Source organism: Balearica regulorum, chromosome 14 (genome assembly GCF_011004875.1).
Source record: "Balearica regulorum gibbericeps isolate bBalReg1 chromosome 14, bBalReg1.pri, whole genome shotgun sequence".
In the NCBI taxonomy this organism is placed as follows: domain Eukaryota; kingdom Metazoa; phylum Chordata; class Aves; order Gruiformes; family Gruidae; genus Balearica; species Balearica regulorum.
Window position 1 is genome coordinate 19346997 of NC_046197.1, and position 16861 is coordinate 19363857.

Here is a 16861-nt window from a genome sequence, read left to right on the forward strand (position 1 = left end):
ATGAAACTGTTTTCCTTCAGTAACAAACATTTTAGAAGCTTAGATGTTAATTCAAAAAACCTTATTTTCTATAAAAAGCACATTATCTCAAAAAGCATCTCTTTTTAAATATCCTCTATAGATCCATTATCCAATCATTCCGTATTTCCCCCATCAGACCCTCCTGCTAAACGAATAGGGCAACTGTGTATGCATTCCAGGGCTGGGAAATTGTTAGGATGTGCGTAAAATTTCTATTACAGGAGAACCGCGTACATCTATCGTTACATTTAGAGCCCTCTTTCACAGTGACTTCGTAACACATCTATGTTTAAGATTCTAATACCACAAAGTGCACTACAGGCAATTTAACAGATACTGAGAAAGTTATGATCGGAATTACAAAGACAATTGGAATCTTGCTGAGATATACCGGAAATATTTACATTTTTTTTGCCTTAAAATGTTGCATTGATATCAGAGGAATTTAGTTTAATAGAAGTTGAATGCCTCTTGTCCTCACTAATACAGTCAGTCTGTGGAAGCAGATTTCCACAAGACCGATGCAAAGGCCTCTACCTTCCTTCATCTTCCTTCAGCATGCCAGTGGCCTGACAGCTGAGACTGCTTTGATCACTGTTTTCCATACTGCTTGCTGCTTATCATATTCACCCTGTTTGCTTGAGGATGCCTGTATCTATTTATTTCATCTTCTACAGTCTATCATTCCAGAAAGCGAACAGTCCCCAGGGCAGAGACCACTTCTTCTGACTCGGGCTTCTGCCCCGGTGCCGATACCTCAACTGACAGAGGAACAACCATCATCTTCCTGCAAAGGTGATGGTGATTCCTCTTGGACACATTTCCAAGTATCAGCATAGTCTTGAGAAATGCTGTTGACCTCTACAGGAGCCAGCACTGAAGGGCTGAAAGGTTCCTACAGTTCATCTTCAGGTGCCCTGCAGAAATTCACAACACGTGGGGTTCCCTCTCTGTTTATCCTCCTTTCAGCAGCTCTTTCTGCAGGAAAATAAATTGTGATGATTACTTTACAGATGCCTACTTTTACTTTCGGAAGGCAAAAGCAACGGAGCTTCTTGGTGCGTGCAATGCAAACCGCCGCGGACACCCCTTCTACTCAGGGAGTATCTTCCAGGTGGTGACAGAGCTCCTAAAGCTGGAGCTTCTCCTGCAGGTAACTCCCCAGCCGCACAAGTGAACCTCCTCTGGGTAAGGCTAACCTTCAGAAGGATTCTCCTTTACGCACCTTCACGAAAGCTTACCTTTCTGATTAGTCATTTGAAATATGACTTCATTTTGCTCTGATTAAATGGATGTCTCATAGCACTGTCACATTCAGAACCGCTGTAATTACAACTGAGTCAACAGCCCATTTTCAGACTGTTGTCCTACACCAGTTTAAAAGCAACTAATTAAAAAAAATTTCTGGGACAAGTATCTACATAAATCTAAGAAATTTTGAATTTAATCACTGAGAAAGCAAATGAAAAATCAGATGGCTACTGCTTTATGGCAAGAAATGGCTCTGGTTTCAAAACAGTATCATAAAATACTTGACATTTTCAAGTTAAAAGTTATAAACTTGCATATTTAAAATGCTGACATCAGTTATTTTTCCATAATATATATTATTATAGAACACCTGTCATAGAAACAGATTTGTGGTACAAACTGGAACAAACTCAGATATAATTCAGCTCAGTGTGTTTAACCCTATGCACGTTTCTCTTCAGAGTTCCAGAACATCATGAACAGATCAGTTAAGAAGTTTGGGGGGGTTGCAGGAGTTTTGGGGGCTTTGAGGGGGTTTGCAGAAGGGGGCTACAGGTGCTTTTTCTTTTGTGGCTTTAAAGATAAAGAACTTTTAGCTATGGATTGAAATGCAAAACCAGTGAATTGGTTCTCATCTGCCATTTAAAAAAAAAAAAAAAAGAAAGAAAAAGCAAAACCTCCCCCCTCCACAACATTTTACACTATTTCATTTATGAACAGTAAATGGCTTGACTGGCACGGCAGCGATCTGCCGGGTATCATCCACAGGGGGCCAAAAGCCTTTACCATTTTTTTTTGTATTATTATTATTTTACTTCCGCCAAACCCTGATTTGAGCACAGGGTTTCTTGTTTGTGGTTTCTCACTTTGGCCCAAACTCTACGGAAAGAGCAATCTCAGCTGAAGTACCAACGTGACTAAGCATTCCCAGTTTTTAAGGAATATTACACGTTCAGCCCTCCTTAATCAGGATGGTGCAGGTAAGCCAAGCTTAAGTAAACGGATCCTTTCCTATGTAATGTCTAGAGAGCAGGAAGGGTAAAAAGCGAAGGAGCCTACATGTATACTCGATACACAGATGAGGACAGGAACCAGCAGGAACTCCAAGGTGAGGAGCCGCAATTACCTGGTTGAGCACACTGAGCCCATCTGCCCTGCGAGGCAAGGAGTACCGGCAGCATCGCTTCACCCGATGAGCGGGTGGACTCAGCACACACGAAACAGCCAAAATTTGGCCACACGTACACCCATGTATTTACACGCTGATGCTGGCAACTGCACACGGAAACCCTGAAGCCCAGCGTTTTCGCACCCAGACACTGTGAGCTTCCATTTACATTTTATCAGACATAAAAACCAAAGAGGGAAAACCATCCTGCACACGGACTCCGCACACCCTCCTGTGTTGCTCCCCTGTGCCTCTCCGCACCACCATGTCACTGAGACTCTAAACTTGTGGGGACCAAAGTCAAGAGCAAATTTCTTGCTCTGAAGTCAATGCTGTCAAGAGCACAAGGGTTTTGCCCCTTCAAACCCTGCCAGCTCTCACACTCAAGAAAGTTGCACAATCTTTATTCTGGCCTGTATGAACTGCAATATAAATACAAAATTGTACTAAATAATACTGAATATATGCCCGGCCTCAGGTTTCTAAGGCAATTCCCATGTCTTAGGTGACTACTTCTTGGCAGTAGCATTAATAAAATACCAGCAACTCGGCTAATTTTCTGACCGAGCACACCAAATAGTAAGGGTCTGACAAATACTGTAGTTTGTAATTTCTTTAAAGGATTTTTCTCTCAATAGGTGGGTTTGCTCGAATGTTCTAGATTTCATTCCCTCCTTTAAAAGAAACACCCTTCCCTCCCCAGTTTCACAAAAATACTGCATCTTTAGACACACAAAATAATTTGTGTCCTTTAAAGCTAATTACACAGTTCGGCTAAATAATTAACCAATTCCACAATGCTGCACAAAGGAAACAAGCAGTACAGCTTCATAACAGCTTGAAAATTAGAACATCAGTGGGTTTGTGTACCAGTATTTTCAAGTTAGCAATACATGCAAGCAGTCATAAAAATGTTACACTTCAGTAATACTTGCTCCATATATTAATAGGCTAAAAGACAAGCTTTACACATTTCATGAGCAAACGGCAATTTTTTTATACTTCCTGTTCATTTATAAGCTATTTGTATATAAAACAAATTCCAAGATTTCAAGGTCCCCCCTTCCCGTTTAGAAATGATTCCACACGAACAGCCCATGCACAGCCAGGAGTCCAGCATCTCAGCCGAGCAGCACTCGGGGTTTGAGAAGCGAACATTCAAATCGCCCCACAGTTGTCAATACATGTCAGAGAAATGCAGCACAGACAAAATCTTACTTACTTTGGAGGCCCACGGCTGCAGGCAGTTGGCATAACATCGAACAAGAAAAGCCATTTCTTAGGCTGGGGAAAAAAGTTTCCTTTTTGAAATAACAGCCACAGAACTAAAATATGGAGTAAAATCCCTTCTGGATTCTCTTTAAAAATCATAAACCAAAGCAGCAAATGTACATGTATGCAACTTCTCAGGCTTGGATTTCACGCTGAATTCTATTACAGCTTCCACTATATCTGAGTGGTTTTCAGTATTGCAGTGAGTTAGCAGCAGCAGCTATTCCTATAAAAATGTTCCAGTTTTAACAAGCACATAAATTCAAATCAAAATGTTTCCTAGCTTTTCAAATACAAATATCCATACGTTCCCCCAGGCGAGAGGCATGGACCCAAAAAGTGCTGCTAAAATTGAATTAATTCTGAAATGGATTAGAACTGCAGGTTAAAGCAACAATACATTAAAAGGTGAGATATGAATTCTTCAAATTCCTTTTTTCTCTTCACTAAAATGCATTTACGAGTGGCTTATCTTCGGGTCCACTTTTCAGAAACTTCACATTCACATTGTAGATGAAATTTTGCAAAGGTTCTTCAGCATCTTAGGTGATTCAGGAATCCCACACCCTGGATATCAAAGTTTCTTCTTTATACTCTTGTCCATCATAACTGCAAAAATTGAATTAACGTCCGGATTGTAGCTCCAGGATATATGCTCTAACAGGTTTGCACTGTGGAATGCATTAAAAGCCTCTGCAATACAAACCCTTTCCTCTTTTGCCCCCCCTCCTTCTCTTTTTAATGCAGTTTACAACTCTGCAGTGTTGCTTAGTATTCTAATGCATCAGTCAGATACCACGGTTAATCCACGCCTAGCTTTTCCAATTAAAACATTTCTGTAATGCACAACAAAACAGTACGTCCATGGCTACAGCAAGACTGACTGCTGGAGTCCTAATTCCTTACTATCTTTGCTTGCTTCTCAGCAGCTCCCTCAGGAGAAGCTCCCATCGATTGGATGCTCCGCAGCAAGATGAAATATCTAATAAGGAGGAAAGAGAGTGGGAGGGGAACCGAGCTAAAAGGATGACATCACCTGTATAGAAAGCCTTTAGAAACTGCATTAGATCAATTGGCTACTGTATCTGCAGATGCAGCCAACAGAGCATCTTTATTGACCTAATATAAACACACACATCAGTACAACAACTGCTCAGCAAAACATCCCTGCTCCACATTATATTTTATATCATTTTATGATATATTCATGCATATACTGTAACTCTGAATGTTTTTATTTTTCTATATCTTTTTTTTAAAACGAATCTCATGTATCTATTAACAGTTTCAACAGCATTTAGATGGATTATTTCTCATCTTTGCATCCAAATTTAAAAATAAATAAAATAAATATCTGCAGACGTTCACATGCATGCACATGCAGATACAGCCATAATCAGTTCACAATAAAATAATTTCTGCTTTTATGTATGTATGTCACACAAGAGCCTCAACATTTTTATCTCATCCTATACACTCATTAGGAGATTTCTGTCCAGAATGAGAAGTAAATTCCTTACTGAAAGGTGATGTTTATAATTCTCATAATTTTAATGGTTTTGAAACCACGTAAAAAGTTTTGGTGGGTGGGGTTTTTTTCCCCTTCAATCAAGACCAATTCTGTTTATAACCAAAACTGCCTTAATTCTGCAGTAGTCAATTTAGTTTTAGAATCTCTTTTTGCAACTAAAAACTGAAATATTTGCAAGCAGCTTAGGATCTTGGATGGCAGCCCAGCCTGCTGGAGAGCTGCTCTGAGGAAGCACCTACGAGATCCCACACCTTTGAGCTGGGTCTGCCGCGATGCTTTCAATTCCTAGAAGGCAACTGACTTCTGCTACCGTGCAAGGAGGGAGGAAAGCACGGGAGAGAGAGGGAGGGGGACAGGGGGTGCCGGCTCTGTTAAAGACATTATTTAGTACTCTGGATCATTTACTTCATCTGCAAGAAGGGGCACTTACTGTTTCTGTTTTCCTCTCTTTGGAAAGGATTTTCATCGCCATACATCCCATTATTCCCAGTTTGCATCAGACTTGAGGGTAATTCTCCAAAATCCTTGTAGTTCTTGATGGCCATACCTCCCATACAGAAAAGGGCCTTCCAGGAGCGGCCTGGTGGCAGCAAGGGCCAAAAATCCCTTTTGTGTTTGCTTGTTTGCTTATTCTTGAATACTGAATCAGGTGGTTTGAGGCAATCCACAGAAAGCTCTTTTACGTCTACTGTGCCAAGGGGCATGTGGAAGAAGATTCTTACATTTTGGAAGCCAAGCTGCATCAACAGGACACCCCACCCCATCTCAACCACAGGCTCCTTTCAGCAGTCATCCAGAAGCTGAATTCTCCTTGGCATATAACCCAATATATAATGGGAGTTGCACCTTAACTAAGAAAAAACCTTCCCCCCAGCACCTTCCAAAACTCTCTTAAAAGAAAAAAAAAAAATTTGTATTAATGTCTGAATTTACTTAACTTCTATCAGACAATGAGAATAATAACAGAGGCAACCAGACTTCATAAGTATTACTAGGTTTAATTTGTATTTAAACATAAAGGAAAAACTGAACTTCATTCTTGCACGTGCAAAATTTGCAAACCCAAAGTCTATTTGTTTTTTAAAAGCTGCAAGAATTTTAGATAATTATTTCAGATTTTAAAAATGCATTACGCCAGCTAAATAAATAGCTGTTTCTTTTACTGTTCCTTCAATAGTGAACAATAGGCTTGATATGTCAGCTTCACCTTACATATAGCTGTATTGCATCTTTGCTAATAGTTCACAAAATTGTATCCAAAAGCATCTTAAACATCAAATATAATGCCACACTGATAAATGTTCAGCAGCAATGAACATCCAAATACTTTTATGCAGTGTTACCTGTATTATAGTTATCACCATCACAATTTACATCCAGGAGAAAAGAAAACCCACCCAGCTAAAGGAAACCTCTCCCTGCCTGCACACACACCGATAGCACACAAACTCCATCCCTCGGCTAACCGGGCAGATATTCATCTCCCAACCGCATTTTAAACCTGCTGCATTGTGCACGAAACCCAATCCACTAAAGATTTGGCGCGGATGCCATATTTTACAACTACTGTAAACACGAGCTCAATAATGGGAACAAAATTCTATTTCCTTCTAGTTTTGCCTTTAAGTGAAGATGACATCATCCCTCTGCCCGTCCCGCCAATGAGCGCAGCGGCGGTGGTCCCGGGGGGCTGCAGCCAGCTCTGCGCAGCCCTGCCCGCCTGTGCAGCCCCGAGCGGGGGGAAAACCTGACCTAGTTCCACACCCCAGCTTTTGGGGCATCCCCCCCACTCGTTTCTGGGGTGGTTTGTTGTGGGTTTTTTTAACGCAGACTCATTTCTGCAGCCCCAGCTCCCTGCAGCACAAGGCTGTAAGTTTTTATAAAGCGTCTGGTTAATGACAAATCTCAAAACTAAAGGAACTTGGAGATGAAAAAAATCTGATACAAAGGCTGCTCCCATAGTGATCACAATCAAAATACTTGTGAAGAGCTGCAGCATCAGGCAGAACCACAAACAGTAAATCATCAGTCTCATTTTAAGCCAGATTCCAAGTTTTCAGAGAATATCTTAAGAAAAAAAAAAAAAATCCTTCGGTCTACAATCTCTGAATTAAAGGTGGTCTTTGTTTCTTCACACCGATTTCTTTCCATGCTTGAAACATCGCTCCATACATTTCTATGCATCATTCCCTTTATCCTCCCATAATGCTATCTGAATCCTGCCGACTGTTAAATAAATCTGCATGTTCTAATTGCCTAACAAGAGTAAGTCACTGAAAAATGGGATGTTTTTAAAAGGGTAGTAAGGCCTTTCATAATTTAAACATGCGTTCAGTTAAGCAAGATTAGAGTCTTCTCTTATTTAAGGACACCACAAATGGAAGTTCTGCAAAAGCAGAGAGCACTGGCAGCTCACAGCAGAAGGTACCCGTCAAGCAGCACCACTTTTCCCGATCAATCAGAGAAAGAAAAGCCCATTGTGCAGCACCGGCGGGGAGGACGAGCGCTGATCTCAAAGCCGCCATGGCACTGGCTGAAAAGGCAGAAGCCACCTGCCTGACAGCGAGCCAAGGGGCCTGGGTCCGAGGGCTGGGCTTCAGACTTCTGTCCTTTTGTCCTGAGCGCTGGCACGCTGTCCCCCTGCCACGTCGCCCTGCAGCAGTGCTCAGCTATGAGCAGGTACCTTGATTTGCTCCCCCCCCCGCTGAGTCCAGTACCGAAGGTAGCATCCTCACTCCAAGCCCACGATGGGGGCTGGGGAAGGAGACCAGCTGCTTGGAAAGCAATCTGTCATTTCCCACACTCGGGCAAAGAGGTTTCAGGCTAAAATAATTCATCTTAATACAGTCTGGCGAGTGGGAATCGCCAAACACAGAGGCAAACGCAGAAATATTTTAGAGTTAAGGGCACCTGCATCAAGAGGTTATTTCAATATATTGGAGTACTTGAAATCGTTTTAGAAAGGGCAGGCGATGGGGAGCGTGGGGTGCAGGACCCAGAGCCAGCTGCAGCACGAGCTGGATGCAGTCCCTGCTGCGCTGGCACAGCTTGCTCGATTCAGTGTCACTGGCATGCTTCTCCCATTTCTCCCCGCCATTTAACTTAAGCATCTTAAATGAATCATTGTATTTTCATGGCAAGGTTAGACCCTCATTAGGGCTTCTCAGGAATTCCTGTTTAAATTAAAAAAAAAAAAAAAAAAAAAAAAAAGAACTCTCCACCCTGTTCCTGACCCTTTTAGGAAGCTGCAGCAGGGAAAGCAGCACCGTGAGCTCCCATTCCCCTTCAGGGTGACATTACGTGATGCAACTGCATCCTTACGTACATCACTTTCCACAGTAGCACTTACTAATAGGCTGTAGAAAAATCCTACCGAAATATCTGTAGGACCCCTAAGTAGTATGAAAACACGATCCATCCTAAGGGAAGGAGCAAGGGAGAGCGGGAGGGAGCGGGAGAGGGAGGGCAGAGACTGTCATCATCCCTGAAGTGATGTAAGCTTCTAAATATAGCACCAGCAATACAGAAGGAACAATAAAAAGGCACCATGGATTCAATTTCTCCATCGCTTTTGCACTACCCCAACCATCTTTTTTCAGCCGTTGCGTTAAGCATGGAAAGGTCATCTCCTATTTGCAGCGATTCAGATTTATATGGTTTATAATACTTTCTTAAATACATTTATAAATTACAGCTCTCTCCTGCAGATCTCTGTCTGTCGATGCACGCTCTCTGCAGAGCTGGGCAGCAGCATGCTCAGCATTGCAAACAGGGATGATGCCAGTGCAGGGGGAAGGGGGAAGCCCCCTCTGCTACGGACTCAAACAAAAAGTTCATTTCTACGGTTTGAACCGAGATGATTCACATCACGCTCCTCCCTTCCTTCCTGACATCTCATTTCAGCAAGGGGTGGGGAAGTTTGGGAAGGTACACAACCCAAAAATCCCTGGTGATGAGGAGTGGGTACCAACCCAGGAAGGGTCGGTTTGTGGGACTAAATCCACCCAGAGATCCTAAACTTACAAAATCTCCCACAGCAAAATCTCTCAAACACATGCAGAATTTTGCTCACTAAAACGTTACCTCAATCTAGTCTCGAAACTGAAATCACAGCACAAACCCAACACGGATCCGGCCGTAATCTCCCCAGCTGGAGGCCAGAGTTTCATGTTTGGAAATTGCAAAGCCCATCAACGTATAGATTCATTTTCATCCCCCAGAAGCTGATATGAAAGCAAACATAAAATACCATTTTTTCTTTCCTCATTTATAAAAACTGCATCTCAAGTTAAAACAAATAGATTAAGACTATTTAGAACATAAGGTACCAGCACACCTCTCACAAGAAAAAGGCCTCTGATTAAATGACCTTGAGAATAATACATTAACTCCACAGATGAGGTTAAAAATCATTAAAATGCCACTTCCAATTCTTTTTCTGTCATTTTTCTTGAGGATTAACACCAAACTGGAAGCCTGAAAGCAGGAAGCGGGGAGGGATCTGACTCCTCCTACCAAATTTCTAAATTTCCCTCTAAGCAGGGGTGATTTTGAACAGTCAGCTCTCATTTACTGGTGGTCAGGGCATCCAGCTTGAAGAACTTATGTGACATGAGTATCGTCTCAGGCATGACATCTCATGAACATTCTTTCCCCAGGAACAGACCCGTGTCTTGAGGCACCACGCTGCTTTTCTGCGTGCAGAGTCTACGCCAACAGACTTGCCTGGGCTGAGGCGTAACTCCGTGCACGGACATCTCAGCTGGCCCTGGACCCAGGCTGGGACCAGCGCAGCACGGCACAGCCTGAGCTCAGTAACAGCGCGAGCAGGGGAGAAAGAGGGGTAAGGCACTGGCAACAGAGCTCCCAGCTCTGCAGGGCTTCCCTCATCAGATGAAGCATTGCAGCATGGTGATTTCCAAACTTTCTTATTTTCTGGTATGGTCCAGCCCCTATTGCCTTTAAAAATGGAAAGCTGAGTATGCTCTTGGGGACCCACATCATTTAGGGTCCCTCCCTCCACTGAGAGTGAAACAGCAGCAAAAGCCCAGTTACTCTCACCTGATTCACGAAACTGATCTTAACAGATAAAGCAAGGGGTGGGCCAGATGCCACCCCTGTACTCCAAGTTGACAAACCACAACTGCTAACCAAACTTTAAAAGTAAACAAAATCAAAAAGACAATACAAGCATTGTGGCTACATTACCACCAACTAAAAACTTTAATATTCGGCGACAGAAAGCAACTCTGACTTGCAAGAACAAAGTATCAACAAGGAATTAAGCTACACTGATGGTCCCATTTAGCCAGAGACTTCATTTAATCAACTATTTCAAGTATTTCATCTGTCAAATATATCCCCATTAAGAAAGTTTCCACATATCAAATGTAAAATTACAAATGCTGTTAAATGTCATTAGATAGCAATCAGTTCTATGCCAAAACCAAAGATATTCTTCTAGCTATTCTCTCATACAGATAGTGGTTTTCATGCCAAGTTTTTCAAGGAAAACAGGGCATCCAAATGCTTGCATTATGCACTGACATTTTCTGATGGTGATTTTAACTGAAAATTGCTCAGGATATTCTCAGTCCCTAACTTGGTCCAGAAGGCTTCCAAAGAACACAACTGAGTTTATGTGAATTTCCATATTCTAAATTAGAAAATCATTTTAACTTGAATACAAAGTTGAAGGTACTACCACCACAATCCTTTAAAGAAGTCCTTCAGTGTTACATTCAACCCAATGACTCAAACTTACAACTCTTCAGACTAAAATACAAAATGACCCTCTACATGACTACCGTGTTCAAAGGCATGATAAACCCAAACCTAAGCCAAAGGTTGAGTTGGCTACAAACAAGAACACAACCAGGCTGCTATGCTTCAGTACAGCATATTGAGCAGAAACAGCCCAGATGGAAGACAGGAAATAAAAAACAGATCCACGCATGCTACCATCTCCCTGCATGCAGGCGACCAGCTTGCTGGCTACTACCCTATCGGTTTTCCACAAGAAGCCACTCAATATGTCATTCCAAAAGACTGAGACAATAATGTTAAAAAGAAGGATCTGACAAAGAACTGCAACTCATACACAAACAGTTCTTATGTCCCCTCCCTTCTCAGGTGCAGAGCACTGCTTTTTACCATTAACTACCTGAGTGACATGACACAATTATGAGCAGTGGGCACAACCCTTATGCATCATTCTCAATCTAGTTTGCATAAGAGGCTGCTTATAAAGAATTAATGACTTTGGAACTGCCACCCAACCCTTTAGGGTTCATCAAAACAGACATTAACTCTCTGAACGTGCTACATAAAATATTTTCTCAGGCATTTTTCAAGAAATTGCATTAATTTCTACCATGGTGTAAATTTGTCTACGCGGTGAAAGGAGGAGAAAGAAACAGGTAACCAATTATTGTGTAGAGAGCACATTAATAATGGCCCAAATTTTTATTTCTTGTGCACGTTAATTTGCAAAAAGTCTAGAATTTTTGAAAGGTTCTTCTGGAACAAGCTGCCACAGAACAACAAGAGGCACAGCAGCGTAGCCCTCCCACAGCACTGCCAGCACCAGCTTAGGTCAAGGTCTGGAGCAACTCTCCAGTTCAACCCCAGTTAACAGAGTGGGGGGGATGGACTCTGCTCAGGATCCATTTCCAGATGGTTCCAGGTTTCCTGGTGAAAGTGCTCAATTGGAAAAACAGTGCTGTGTTTGGACTCCAAGTAGGAAATCAGTGTAAAAACATCCACAAGTTGTTCTTGAATACTCACACAGACAAGTGCAGCTCTGCTGAGCGAGGGAGGGTAACACACCAACCTGCTGCACCCCAGCTTTCACCAACACCTGGGGAGGGAGCAGCTCTACAACTAAGTGCTCGTCTTACTCAAGATAGAGAAAGGTTTAAAAAAGGTCTTTGAGATATGAGAAGAATAGAAGAGCAGGAAATTAAGGTGTAAGCACTGGCAGGAGAAAAAAAGAAAAAAAGAGAGAAAATTTCTTTGAAGCAGTTGGAAAAATATGTACGTGTCCACGTGGCAAAAACGAGCTTCTGCTTCAGCGGTGGGAAAGGTGAAAGATGAGTAAGTCAGCCCTGCGAGCCACCTCACAGCGCAGCTTTCCCCAACAGCAGCTTGGTACCTTGTTCCAGGACAGAAGCTGGCAGAGCAGGAAGACGTCTGTCCATCCTGCAGAACAATGACGCATCCCAAGACAGTGCCATCGCCCGCCGCCGCAGGCTCTCCCAGGGGCAACGAGAAGGGCTGTGCGCTACTGCCAGCAGCCAGAGTTGAGTAAATACAGGTGCTCACTTAAAATAAATCCTCCCTAGTTTCAGTTTGATGTAGTTTCATTTGTGCATCGCTGATAAATGCTGTTAAACAGCTGCACATGTCACCTCTGAATTGAGATGATTTCTGTAATTCACAGTTTATATGTAATCTGCTTGTCAAGTTGGTAAAATCTTCAGGGAAACTCCTGAATAGAAGTTTTGAATAACTACAACCACTTTCATTATGGATAAACTGGGGTTTACATATTGCATATAGTTACTTTTTTAAAAATAAAACTTCAACCTGAAAAACACAGTTTTTAACCGAAGGGCAGTATTTTCAGTAAGTATTTTCTTATTTTGTGCACAGCCTATCCAATTCATTACTCTTTGGAAACTGCAGACACTCATTAATTGGTCTGGGAAGCACCAGTGGTCTATGGAATTTCCTAGGAAGAATTTTAATGCACGACACACTTTGAGGACTGCTGTTTTGTTAATGACCATCACAACCAGCGACAGACTTTGAAGAAGTCCTTGACAGTAACACTGCTAACAAAATGAGCAGACAAAATCAATAAGCAAAATAAAATACAAGGAAGGTGCATTTGGCTTACAAAAGCAAAGGGAAGTGCCCCAGGGCAGCTGTCTGGGCAGAGCAGGGTGAGCTCCAGGTGCTGGACACCAGCAGGACCCTGCCGGAGGTTGTTCCCAGCTCCTCCTGTGAAGCAGCATTTAGCCAGGGAAGTGGTTACCTCTGACATAATTAGTTAAGTGGTTACCTCTGACATAATTAGTTAACACAGCTGCTTAACCAATATGTCATTCACAGCCTCTTCCCCCACCCCCAAAGACCAGGCTGGCAGTCTGACAGTAATTTTCACTTCCAGAAAGCCGGGGGCTCCAGCCACCTGCACCCCCCTCCTCTCCTCCACCAGCCGGTGCCGGGTGCTGTGGCCGCATCTATGCGCCCGCCCCGAGCACCGGCGCACTGCGGCCCGCTCCAGTTAGGCACAGACCACAACAAACCTGAAGTTGTCTGCTCAGGAAGTGAAGGTGCTGCAGATGTGCTTCTTTTTGATCACAGAAGCAAGAAAAACACTGCAAAATGGCAGGAGTTCAACAGAGCTGCAGCCAAGCGATGGTGCACATGGGATTTTACAGAGGTCCTGTCCTGCCCAACGGAGGTTCCTGCATGCATCGCTGCTCCTGAGCATGCAGACCTGCAAGTTGGGACCTGACCTAGGCCACGCAAAATTTAAGACGGAGATTAGAACAAAGAAAATCCTCATGTTGTAAAAAGAGCATCAGGAAGAAGGAACTTGCATTATTCTCTCTGCATCACACACCACCTCCAGAAAGCTATCAATGACATAAATTTCTGTACCCACTAAGTGGGCAACAAGACTCCTGGATTTCAGCAAGACCCAAGTTTTCTTCTGATTCATTAGTTAATAAAGCTAAAATTCTGTCAAGCATTTTTTAAAATTGTCAAAAAGAGGAAGTGTGGATATAAACACATTAAAAAGCAATGAGCTGCAAAGAGCATCATCCTCCAGCTTGAGAACAAGTGATGTTAGCCACTCACAGCTCAGCCACAGCCTCATTAAAATTAACTGATATTAAAAATAAACAGATGCCAGTCAATGCTGCGTCCAAGTTTAACAAAAGGCAGCCCAAGGCATGCTGTAAGTCAGTCAGTTGGTTTAGATCAACAAAAGGTACCATTTCAGCAAATTTACCTGGTGGTTAAGAATAGATTATAAAAGACCCATAGTGTTTGATAGCATTTAAAAGGGACAGGATTAGCGATGGTAAAGAACCTAATGGGTTTGATCCAGTATCGAAATGTGACTTAACTTCCTACAATTGTGAGATACCCTACGCCAACTCCAGCCTCTGACAGGATTACATTAAGTAATGATCAAAGAACAAGAAACTTGCCACTCAAGCAGTCTTCAGTGACAGACTTCTCTGAAGATAAATGCTTCTACAAGGCTCCAGGAAAAATTTTACATGATGCAAGTATTAAGATACTGTCTGTAAAACTTAATATTATAATAAATCTTTTAAACCTCATCATCTTCTTACAAGCATTTAAGGAAAGAAAAAAAAGTAAATTTGCATCTCTGAGAAAGGGGATTTCTACTAAAAGTTTGGTTCCAATTTCTTTATTCTGTTCTACAATGAACTAACAATTGAAAAAATTCAAAATTTGTCACAACTTCACAGAAATATGCATTACATCATACATGCACTATTTTTAGAAATACAAATATTCTTCATTTTAAGAAATCAGAGAGAAGAGAACTGTCAAAAATGTAAGTAGGTAATAAATTAGAAACATCTTATTCAAATGAAAAAAGATTTGAGTTTACAGGTTTGAGGGTCATACAGAAATTTGTATCAAATTGTTAAACCATGTTTGGTTTTGATCACTGCAAGTAATATGAGTGCAAAACTTACTATCTCAGGGTTTATTTTTTAATTGTGAAGATAATTATTTGAACCATTTACTTTTCAATTACTTGATCCAAGATCAAACCAGCACTTTAACTTTTATAAAGCACCAGAATTACCACTAAACCCTTTTCCTAAAAGTATTAACATAAAGTCACCTGTTGTTAGTCCAGCTGTAGTTTTCTAAGCGCCTGCTGTACGGTCACAAGAGTTTGGACATAGTTGAACAAAGACGATCAGTTACTTTTATCTCTTGTAATTCAGAAATACAGTTACATTACTTCTTGGGTTGAGAACTAGAAATCACTAAGGATTTATCTTGGTTGTGATAATGCCCAGCTGCATGACCCTGGTTCCTGTCTGGATTCCTGTCTACGTTAGACAGTAATATGCACCAGGCGCAGATCTCCAGAGATATGCAATCATACTAACAACTAAGATTTGAAGCAAGAGCAGGCATAATTAATACCAATGGCACATTTCTTTCTACTCCATTAAGTCTGAGTAAGAGCTTTCTCCAAATGACTCCAGCCTCACTTTTCCCCCCAGAGCCAGGACCTCGCTCCAGGGATGACATGCAAGATGCTGAGAGTTTTCACATAACAAAAATGAAAAAGGCAAGAGAGGCCAGAAATGCCAAGGGGATAACGAGCTCCCACATAATTTGGGGATGCTCAGACCTGGCCATGGCAGAGCACCGGCCACACACGCCCGGGCTGCCACCATGGCCTTTGCCTCGCACGCGACCCACCACAACAGAGCCACCTCCTCCGTCACTTCAAGGGCAACAGTGCTATTTTGCATCCTGAAAAAAACAATTGAGAAGCATTTTGCCAAACACACATTCATCCCCAGGATCTTGCTGGCTAGCTATGCTGTAGAAGGGAAAAACCCAATGTCAGCAGAACCTCTGGCACCTCTGCAAGTGGAAGCCAGACCTCAGTCTCGCCTAACGAGAGCAAGTCTAACATGCTTTCTACATATGTATTGCAAGAACAAATTCACATCATTATGCACTTTGAAGATATAAACAGAAATATAAACCTGTTCACTTTGAGTGAGAAGAACAAACACTGCCAGCATATGTTCACTCTATCTTACTGCAAGGAAAAAAAAAACAAAACCAACAAACCAAAACCAACCTCACAACTTTAAATACGTATTGTGCAGGAAACCAGTGCTCTTGTTAAACAACGTTGCTCTGTGAACCACAAAAATGTAGTAAAGGAGTCTAAAAGGCAACTACTTCAACAAACCAACCAACCAGATGACCCACTTCTAACATAATTTCATTCAAGGAAAAAAAAAATTAAGATATCCACAATAATTTGAATGTCAGCTATCCTGAAGATACACAGTTAAATTAAGTACTGGGGCTCTTTTACTTAAGTAAAAGGCATAAGAGAAAGGAAGAGCTTAAAAGATGGTAACAGTCATTTCAAATATTACTGAAAGTATCTGTACACAAATCTTCATCTCGTGGCCAGTCACAGGGATTGCTACAGAGCAAGTCCCAGCAATAGCAGGCAGGGAGCTCCATGCAAGAAGCAGATGCAAGCTCACGTCACAACCTAATGGGTAATGTTTTACAAAAACAAAGATTAAGGTTAATCATAAATACTAATCATAGTATATTTAATGCACAGAGATTTACATTTTAAGGAGTTAATGGCAATTGCACAGATTAATTCCCCTTAAAAGCAAAACACAAGAAAACTTCCATTTAATTGGGAAAGGAAAAATTCTGAGCTGGGATAAACCACTGAATTTCAATACCTACAGAACTGAAGTTTCTTTAGAAAGTGGAAAACTACCTGTGTCTGCGAGATTAGGCATTTAAAAACTTAAAAAGCGTCACACCGAGCACTCCAACGT

At 41.9% G+C, this 16861-nt stretch overlaps 1 protein-coding gene across 7 annotated transcripts in view; it reads right to left on the bottom strand.

The window, feature by feature from the left end:
• RAPGEF6 (Rap guanine nucleotide exchange factor 6) overlaps window positions 1-16861 on the bottom strand; it is a 133860-nt gene that overhangs the window by 65527 nt on the left and 51472 nt on the right. The window contains exon 1 of one of the 7 annotated variants that reach the window (XM_075766810.1): window positions 3663-4321. The exons of the other annotated variants lie outside the window; for them this stretch is intronic. Within the exon in view, the coding sequence (XP_075622925.1) occupies window positions 3663-3716 (54 nt within the window). The 5' untranslated portion in view covers window positions 3717-4321. Of the gene's footprint in view, window positions 1-3662; window positions 4322-16861 lie in introns of those variants that run through there. 7 annotated transcript variants of the gene reach the window in all.